Here is a 10,000-nt window from a genome sequence, read left to right on the forward strand (position 1 = left end):
GGTTTCAGTCATGCCCTACGGCGAATTTAACTCTTTCCTTGTTTTCCAAAGGGTTGCAAAATCCGGCAAGGCTCCATTTCAGCTTGTCCCAAAGGTGTTTTTCCAAGAGGCCACTGGACTTTCTTGTTCTTATAAGACAAAGTGTCAGGACCCACCTCAATGCACATCTTAGGAAATGAGAACTCTTGGATGCAAGTTTAGTCCAAAAGGAAAATGTTTACTAGGATGGAATGGATTGTGGCAATACAAGACGGAATCTAACAAAGTTACATTTCAATCCTATATAAAGCATTCCCATTTCAGCCCCTCCCCTCATCCATTTGGTCAGATGTCAGGCCCTTCCATGGGAAAGGGAACTCTCCTTGGTTTTATGGTTATTGCTTTCCTTTTTCAGTTGTAAATGAAGATGCAATCCAGATCTGTCTCTCCCCCTCCCTCCCCCAGTTCAAATGTTCCCTGTTGTTTGAAGATCGCCTAAAGTCTATCCTCTACCCCCCCCTTAGGAGAGATGGCAGAATCCCCAGAATAAGCACATTGTTCTACCTATACATTTATGAAATGTGATATAAATGGATTCTGACACAAAGGCCGCTCTTTCGAAGGCAGCAAAGTCCACATTTTTTTGGACAGAGAGGACCGTTGGTTTGAAAAGGGGTCAAAGAGGCCATCTAGTACTAATGACCAGATGACTGCAAAGGAGTATCCACCCTTCCGCTTCCCCACCATCCGGTCAGAGCTGAAGAAGCTTCTCGGAGGAGAAGCAAAACGTCTTCAAAGAAAAACAAAGCAAGTCCAGTTGCCTGATGAAAAAAGCGCCTTTGGGACAACCGTGACCTGGATGACTGAGAATCTCCATAAGACATCCTTCACAGTCAGATCCTTCACAAGCAGATCCACGAAGCAAACTGGGTTTTCTCGGTAGCCAGTCATCGAATTAACCATGACTCAAACTTCAACCGTGACCTGGCTGACCAAGAATCTCCCTTTCAGCTGTCTTCCCCTTTTTTGACATGTTGGACTACAATTCCCATCGCCCCTGGTTGCCTGGAGCCTCCAGCCAACATGGCCATTGGCTGAGGATTGTAGGTAGTCCTGGACTTCACAGCGGTTTGTTTAGTGACCGTTCAAAGTTACAAAAAGCGACTTAGGACCGTTTTCCCCACATATGACTGTTGCAGCATTCCCCGTGGTCACATGATCCAAATTCGGACGCTTGGCCACTGACTCACAGTTACGACGGTTGCAGTCATCCCCTTGTGCGACCTTCTGACAAGCAAAGTCAACGGGGAAGCCAAATTCACTTAACAACTGCGTCACTAAATTTATCAGCTGCAGTGATGCGCTTAACAACCAGGGCAAGGAGGGTCGTAACATGGAGCAAAACTCACTGAACAGCTGCCTTGCTTATAAGTGGAAAAATTTGGGCTCAGTTGTGGTCATGGCGGTTGAGGACTTCCTGTAATGAAATGGCTAGCATTGTCTAGCTCCTAACCCTCATGCAGGATTCAAGCATCTTTAAAAGCCGTTTAATCACTTTTGCTTTCACACAGAGCAGGGTTGTTAGCAATGTCCTCTAAGCTAATAGCCATTCAGGCAGTCCTCAACTTACCACCACAGCTGAGACCAGAATAGACAATGCAGTCCTTAAGCAGGTCATCACATGACCGGATCCGATTTTAAAACCTACCTACATGTCTGCCTGCCTGCCTGCCTCTCCTTCCTTCCCTCCTTCCTTCCTTCCTTCCTTCCTTCCTTCCTTCCTTCCTTCCTTCCTTCCTTCTTTCCTCCCTCCCTCCCTCCCTCCCTTTCTTCCTCCCTCCCTTCCTTCCTTCCATAACAGAATGGGTCCTCCCTTCCTTCCTTCCCCTCTCTTTTCCTTCCTTCCTTCCTTCCTTCCTTCCTTCCTTCCTTCCTTCCTTCCTTCCTTCCTTCGCTCCATAACAGAATGACTCCTTCCTTCCTTCCTTCCTTCCTTCCTTCCTTCCTTCCTTCGCTCCATAACAGAATGACTCCTTCCTTCCTTCCTTCCTTCCTTCCTTCCTTCCTTCCTTCCTTCCTTCCTTCCTTCCTTCCTTCCTTCCTTCCTTCCTTCCTTCTTTCCTTTGCTCCATAACAGAATGAGTCCTTCCTTCCTTCCTTCCTTCCTTCCTTCCTTCGCTCCATAACAGAATGACTCCTTCCTTCCTTCCTTCCTTCCTTCCTTCCTTCCTTCCTTCCTTCCTTCCTTCCTTCCTTCCTTCCTTCCTTCCTTCTTTCCTTTGCTCCATAACAGAATGAGTCCTTCCTTCCTTCCTTCCTTCCTTCCTTCCTTCCTTCCTTCCTTCCTTCCTTCCTTCCTTCCTTCGCTCCATAACAGAATGACTCCTTCCTTCCTTCCTTCCTTCCTTCCTTCCTTCCTTCCTTCCTTCCTTCCTTCCTTCCTTCCTTCCTTCCTTCCTTCCTTCCTTCCTTCCTTCCTTCCTTCCTTCCTTCCTTCCTTCCTTCCTTCCATAACAGTATGGAAGGTCTTCTTGGAGGTCATCTAGCCCAACCCCCTGCTCAGGCAGGAAACCCTCTTAACATTTCAGACCGGTGGTTGTCCAGCCTCTTCTTAAAAACCTCCAATGTTGGAGCACTCGCCACTTCCCCAGATGACTTTGCTCGTCAGAAGCTGACTGACAAGGTCGCGAACGGGGATCACACGACTGCAAGATCCTGCAACCACCGTAAATGCAGGCTATGCTCCAAGGGCACAAATGGTGATCAGGCGACCTCAGGGATGATGGTGACCGTTGTCACCTGGAGGATGGGCCGTAAGTCACTTTTCCCAAGGCCGTTGCAGCTGCGAAGAGTTGCGAGTTCAGGAACTACCTTTTGAAGCTGAAGCTAAAACCGCGTGTGTCTCTCTTCTCTTCCAGTGTGAAATTCATCAGCAAAATCCAGTACGTTCACACCTTGGAGGAACTGGCTCACACGATTCCCATGGAGCACGTCCAGATTCCCGACTGCATCTTGCAGTAAGGGGGGTTAATATTTTCAATATACTGCAGTGATTAAAATAAGCAACGGTGCCCTTCTTTAGAGTAGATTTGGTTTGTTCCAGGGCCTCGTCATGAGTTATATAGTGCATTACGGTGTGGAAGACAGGATCGGGTGTGCGTGCACCTGTGCAGGTAAAGGGGTGTGGTGTGTGTCAGCCCTGGGAGACTCTGTGCTGGGGTCACCTCGCCTGGAGGCAGGGAAGGACTAGTGGAGCTCTTGGGAATCCTTGCTAGGAAAAGTAGAGCTTGAGAGGTTGGGAGAAGACTGTCGTTTCCTAACCTGGGCAACCTGAAGATGGGTGGGGGATTCTGGGAGTTGACGTCTACCCACCAGGCTAACTCAGTTGACAGAAATAACTATCGATAGTAGCAATAATAGCAATCTCTTCCTCCTCCTCCTCCTTCTTCCTCCTCCTCTTCTTCTTCCTCCTCCTCCCCCTTCTCCTCCTCCTCCTCATCTTCTTCCTCCTCCTCCTCCTCGTCGTCTTCTTCCTCCTCCTCCTCCCCCTCCTCCTCCTCCTCTTCCTTCTTCTCTTCTTCTTCCTCCTCCTCCTTCTCCTTCTCTTCTTCTTCCTCCTCTTCCTCATCTTCTTCTTCCTCCTCCTCCTCCTCTTCCTCCTCCTCCTCTTTCTTCTCCTCCTCCTCCTCCTTCTCCTCCTCCTCCTCCTTCTCTTGTTCTTCTTCCTCCTCCTTCTCCTCCCCCCCCTTCTCCTTCTCTTCTTCTTCCTCCTCCTCCTCCTCCTCCTCCTCCCCCTTCTCCTCCTCCTTGTCTTCTTCCTCCTCGTCTTTCTTCTCCTCCTCCTTCTCCTCCTCCTCCTCCTCCTTCTCTTCTTCTTCTTCCTCCTCCTCCTCCTCCTCCCCTTCTCCTCCTCCTCTTCCTTCTTCTCCTCTTCTTCTTCCTCCTCCTCCTTCTCCTTCTCTTCTTCTTCCTCCTCCTCCTCATCTTCTTCTTCCTCCTCCTCCTCCTCTTCCTCCTCCTCATCTTTCTTCTCCTCCTCCTCCTTCTCCTCCTCCTCCTCCTTCTCTTCTTTTTCTTCCTCCTCCTCCTCCTCCTCCTCCCCCTTCTCCTCCTCCTCATCTTCTTCCTCCTCGTCTTTCTTCTCCTCCTCCTTCTCCTCCTCCTCCTTCTCTTCTTCTTCTTCCTCCTCCTTCTCCTTCTCCTTCTCTTCTTCTTCCTCCTCCTCCTCATCTTCTTCTTCCTCCTCCTCCTCCTCTTCCTCCTCCTCATCTTTCTTCTCCTCCTCCTCCTTCTCCTCCTCCTCCTCCTTCTCTTCTTCTTCTTCCTCCTCCTCCTCCTTCTCCTCCTCCTCCTCCTTCTCTTCTTCTTCTTCCTCCTCCTCCTCCTCCTCCCCCTTCTCCTCCTCCTCATCTTCTTCCTCCTCGTCTTTCTTCTCCTCCTCCTTCTCCTCCTCCTCCTTCTCTTCTTCTTCTTCCTCCTCCTTCTCCTCCTCCCCCTTCTCCTTCTCTTCTTCTTCCTCCTCCTCCTCCCCTTCTCCTCCTCCTCTTCCTTCTTCTCCTCTTCTTCTTCCTCCTCCTCCTTCTCCTTCTCTTCTTCTTCCTCCTCCTCCTCATCTTCTTCTTCTTCTTCTTCCTCCTCCTCCTCCTCTTCCTCCTCCTCCTCCTTCTCTTCTTCTTCTTCCTCCTCCTTCTCCTCCTCCCCTTCTCCTTCTCTTCTTCTTCCTCCTCCTCCTCCTCTTCTTCTTCTTCCTCCTCCTCCTCCTCTTCCTCCTCCTCGTCTTTCTTCTCCTCCTCCTCCTTCTCCTCCTCCTTCTCCTTCTCTTCTTCTTCCTCCTCCTCCTTCTCCTCCTCCCCCTTCTTCTCTTCTTCTTCCTTTCTTCTTCTTCCTCCTCCTTCTCCTCCTCCCCCTTCTCCTTCTCTTCTTCTTCCTCCTCCTCCTCCCCTTCTCCTCCTCCTCTTCCTTCTTCTCCTCTTCTTCTTCCTCCTCCTCCTTCTCCTTCTCTTCTTCTTCCTCCTCCTCCTCATCTTCTTCTTCCTCCTCCTCCTCCTCCTCTTCCTCCTCCTCATCTTTCTTCTCCTCCTCCTCCTTCTCCTCCTCCTCCTCCTTCTCTTCTTCTTCTTCTTCCTCCTCCTTCTCCTCCTCCCCTTCTTCTCTTCTTCTTCCTCCTCCTCCTCCTCCTCCTCCCCCTTCTCCTCCTCCTCATCTTCTTCCTCCTCGTCTTTCTTCTCCTCCTCCTTCTCCTCCTCCTCCTCCTCCTCTTCTTCTTCCTCCTTCTCCTCCTCCCCCTTCTCCTTCTTCCTCCTCCTCCTCCCCTTCTCCTCCTCCTCTTCCTTCTTCTCCTCTTCTTCTTCCTCCTCCTCCTTCTCTTCTTCTTCCTCCTCCTCATCTTCTTCTTCCTCCTCCTCCTCCTCTTCCTCCTCCTCCTCCTTCTCTTCTTCTTCTTCCTCCTCATTCTCCTCCTCCCCCTTCTCCTTCTCTTCTTCCTCCTCCTCCTCCTCTTCTTCTTCTTCCTCCTCCTCCCCCTCTTCCTCCTCCTCGTCTTTCTTCTCCTCCTCCTCCTTCTCCTCCTCCTTCTCCTTCTCTTCTTCTTCCTCCTCCTCCTCCTCTTCTTCTTCCTCCTCCTCCTCCTCCTCCTCGTCTTTCTTCCCCTCCTCCTCCTTCTTCTCCTCCTTCTCCTTCTTCTTCTTCCTCCTCCTTCTCCTCCTCCCCCTTCTCCTTCTCTTCTTCTTCCTCCTCCTCCTCTTCTTCCTCCTTCTCCTCCTCCTCCTCGTCTTTCTTCTCCTCCTTCTCCTCCTCCTCTTCCTTCTCCTCCTCTTCTTCCTCCTCCTCCTCCTCTTCCTCCTCCTCGTCTTTCTTCTCCTCCTCCTCCTTCTCCTCCTCCTCCTCCTTCTCTTCTTCTTCTTCCTCCTCCTTCTCCTCCTCCCCCTTCTCCTTCTCTTCTTCTTCCTCCTCCTCCCCCTTCTCCTCCTCCTCGTCTTCTTCCTCCTCCTCCTCCTCCTCCTCCTCCTCCTCCTTCTCTTCTTCTTCTTCCTCCTCCTTCTCCTCCTCCCCCTTCTCCTTCTCTTCTTCTTCCTCCTCCTCCCCCTTCTCCTCCTCCTCGTCTTCTTCCTCCTCCTCCTCCTCCTCCTCCCCCTTCTCTTCCTCCTTCTTCTCCTCTTCTTCCTCCTCCTCCTCCTCTTTCTCCTCCTCCTTCTCCTCCTCGTCTTCTTCTTCCTCCTCCTCGTCTTCTTCTTCCTCCTCCCCCTTCTCTTCCTCCTTCTTCTCCTCTTCTTCCTCCTCCTCCTCCTATTTCTCCTCCTCCTTCTCCTTCTCCTCGTCTTCTTCTTCCTCCTCCTCCTCATCTTCTTCTTCCTCCTCCCCCTTCTCTTCCTCCTCCTCCTCTTCTTCCTCCTCCTCCTCCTCCTCCTGGCCCTCTTCCTCCTCCTCCTCCTCCTGGCCCTCTTCCTCTTCCTCCTCCTCCTCCTCCTCCTCCTGGCCCTCCTCCTCCTCCTCCTCCTGGCCCTCTTCCTCCTCCTCCTCCTCCTGGCCCTCTTCCTCTTCCTCCTCCTCCTCCTCCTCCTCCTCCTGGCCCTCCTCCTCCTCCTCCTCCTGGCCCTCTTCCTGCTCCTCCTCAGCCTGCGCCGAATCTCCGATGAAATATGAGATTCCTCAGTCTTCAGCCCATCCTTGCTTGGCTGAGGACTTTTCTATTAGGTTCTGCCCCCCCCCAATATTTTTGAAAGATAATCCAGGCAAGGGGAAGCGGACCAGCGCCTGGGGGCCCTCTCCTGCCTAGAGGAACCGGTGGGGGCCCATCTGGAATCGAAACATAGGAGCTAAAGCAAATAACCAAGGCTCAGTGCAAAGATTGATTAGACAGTCGCCAAGAGAATAGTGGGGGACACTAGAGGTGCGCTTGTTTTATAATTTTCGGAAAGAGGGAAAAGGGTAAACCGTCCTAATGTAATGCATAAGAATTAATGGATTAGAGCTCAGGTTATTTCCTGCCCTTTCTGCTACCCACAGAAATCAGCGGTTTTAGTTAGAAGAAATATTTGCATCCTGAGATTCAGGGGCTGCTGTGGGAATGGACGGATATAAGGTAACCACGGGCTGCTCTGAGCTACGTTAGAGCAACTAAGACGATCCAAGGCCTGGAAACTAAAACATACGGAGAAGAACGGATGCAGAACTTGGGTTTGGCCAGTCTAAAGAAAAGAAGAAATAAGGAGGAGGGGGGACAGGATAGCAGCATTCCGGTATTTGAGGGGCTGCCACAAGGAAGAGGAGGGGGTCAAACTATTCTCCAAGGCACCAGAGGAAAGGGCAAGAAACGATGGATGGAAATTGATCAAAGAGAGAAGCAAACCTGGAATTAAGGAGAAACTTCCTGACAGGGAGGACAGTTAACCAGTGGAACAGCTTGCCTCCAGAAATCGTGGGCGCTCCATCACTGGAAGTTTTTAAGAAGAGGCTAGACAGTCACTTGTCTGAGATGGTATAGGTCCTCCTGCTTGAGCAGGGAGGAGGAGGAGGAGGCTGGACTAGAAGACCTCCATGGTCCCTTCCAGCTTCTATTCTATTCTATTCTATTCTATTCTATTCTATTCTATTCTATTCTATTCTATTCTATTCTATTCTATTCTATTCTATTCTATTCTATTCTATTCTATTCTATTCTATTCTATTCTATTCTATTCTATTCTATTCCTTATTCTATTCTATTCTATTCTATTCTATTCTATTCTATTCTATTCTATTCTATTCTATTCTATTCCTTATTCTATTCTATTCTATTCTATTCTATTCTATTCTATTCTATTCTATTCTATTCTATTCTATTCTATTCTATTCTATTCTATTCTATTCTATTCTATTCTATTCTATTCTATTCTATTCTGTTCTCCATTCCATTCCATATTTTCTATTCTATTCTGTTCTATTCTCCATTCCATTCCATATTTTCTATTTCTTATTCTATTCTACTTTACTTTACTTTACTCTACTCTATTCTATATTATGTTTTCTATTCTATTCTATATTTATTCTATTCTATTCTATTCTATTCTACTCTACTCTACTCTACTTCTATTCTATTCTATTCTATTCTATTCTATTCTATTCTATTCTATTCTATTCTATTCTATTCTATTCTATTCTATTCTATTCTATTCCACTTGTCTATTGAACAGTCTCATTCATCGGAAAACTGATTTTTCCCACACCCAGGGGAGAACCTCCTAACCTTCTCCCTGCCTTTGCTGTAGGTTCGAAGAGGAGCGAAACCAGGCCAGGAAAGAGCAGTACGTGTCCTTCCGTGGGTCAGGAGGGGGAGGAAGTGGGGGGGGGGTCACCCAGACCCGCTGGGGGAGCAGGTCTGGGAAGGGACCGTTTCACCCGGCCATGCTCTTATTTCGTTCCAGGGCGGAAGGAGCGAAACAGGACACGTCTGAGAGACGCAGGTAAGCTTTCCCTGCCCCCTTTGGCCAACAACATGCTTATGCCAGGGATGGTCAGAAGAAAGCTGAAAAAATTGGGGGAGGCAGGAGACCCCTTTCCACCCCCAGAGGCTCTTCAGAGATATCGGAGGCCTGACAACTTCCCCATGCCAGCTGTGGAATTCTGGGAGGTGAAGCCCATCCATCTTCAGGTGTCCAAGCTTGAGAAACTCTGCTCTAAGCCTTCCGTGTGCCCTTGGAATATTTATTCCCTTGGAATGAAACTGGTTCACTGGGAAAGGGGCTCCCACTGACTCTTTCGCTACTCTGGTGAGGCTGTCCTGCCAAAGGACCAGGGGACCTAGGGGTGGCCAGAGAAGTGAAGGAAGAGAAGAGGAGGCTCGTAGCTTGTAGCTGAACGGTGAGGGGTCCATGATGCTCTCTGAGCTTGGTGGTTTCCTCGCAGACATTTCATAACCCAAGTAGGTAACATCGTCAGTGCTAGATGTCAAGTTTCCGACATCTGGCCTTTTCAAGTGACTCTGAGGCATGGTTTACCTTAAAAGTCCTTTATTTAGCCTAATACCGCCCTGAGTCCTATGGGAATAGGGCGGTATATAAATTTAAATAATAAATAAATAAATAAATAAATAAATAACAATACACCGGCTAAATAAATGACCTTCGCTCGTTTCGCCGGGACCTAAAAACCTGGCTATTTGAGTTAGCCGGCCTGGACTGAGGGGTTTTAAGGTTTTAAATTTTAAATTTTAAACTCTTTGGGGGCTATTAATTTTAATTTATTTTAATTTGTACATTGCACTGTTTTAATTTGCCCTGTGAACCGCCCTGAGTCCCTCGGGAAAAGGGCGGTATATAAATCGAAACAAATAAATAAATGCTTGCTCGAAGGAGGCTGGAATCTGAAATCTCCGCCCTCCCCTTGCACAATATATCAAAACACAATTCTCCACCTTTCTAATGTTGTCATTAATCGTATTCTCCAATTAATTTAAAGAATCAGCTTCCGAACCGCCAAAGTCTTATCTTCTTTAATTTCAGATGGCCTTGAAGGTACAATCCTCCTCCTCCCCCCTCCCAACTTTAAACTCAATCTTTTAAAGCAATACACAAGTTTAACATATGAAATGGCTACTTCTTCATCTCTTCTCAAGCAAGAACATTTGATGTTAGCAGTATTGACACTAGAAGGGGAAGGTGTTGGTTTGTTTGTTTTATTGTTTTTTTTGGGAGGGGAGAAAGGGGTTTGTTGAGAGGAGGAGGAAGACTGTGAGGTTCTGGTTTTCTCTGAAATTGGTGGATTTCTTGCAGACCTTTCATGACCCAACTAGGTCATTCATTACCTTCCAGCACTGAAGATGTTACCTAGTTGGGTCATGAAATGTCTGCAAGGAAACCACAAAGCTCAGAGACCACCATGGATCTCACAGATGGCCCCTTGGATGCAATTCAGAAGCTGGATCTTTCCCCTTCTCCTCTGTTTTGAGACATGCCAGGGCCCTTTGGGTGTGTGTGTGTGTTCATGACACAATGTCAGGGTGCTTCTTTTCCAAGTTGGATCAACCCCAGCTACTGATTATTAT

At 48.5% G+C, this 10,000-nt stretch overlaps 2 protein-coding genes across 2 annotated transcripts in view; both read left to right on the forward strand.

The window, feature by feature from the left end:
- LOC308677033 (nicotinamide riboside kinase 2-like) overlaps positions 1-10,000 on the forward strand; it is an 828,951-nt gene that overhangs the window by 766,611 nt on the left and 52,340 nt on the right. The window lies entirely within an intron of this gene.
- The window catches only part of ATCAY (ATCAY kinesin light chain interacting caytaxin), a gene marked incomplete at its 5' end in the record, with an annotated part of 33,783 nt that overhangs the window by 20,071 nt on the left and 3,712 nt on the right, over positions 1-10,000 (forward strand). Inside the window, 3 exons of the mRNA XM_081314924.1 lie at positions 2,898-2,996; positions 8,226-8,261; positions 8,382-8,420. Coding sequence (XP_081171050.1) covers positions 2,898-2,996; positions 8,226-8,261; positions 8,382-8,420 — 174 coding nt within the window. The remainder of the gene's footprint in view (positions 1-2,897; positions 2,997-8,225; positions 8,262-8,381; positions 8,421-10,000) is intronic.

The sequence above is a fragment of the Vipera berus genome (assembly GCF_964194415.1).
Source record: "Vipera berus genome assembly, chromosome: 1".
Lineage (NCBI taxonomy): Eukaryota > Metazoa > Chordata > Lepidosauria > Squamata > Viperidae > Vipera > Vipera berus.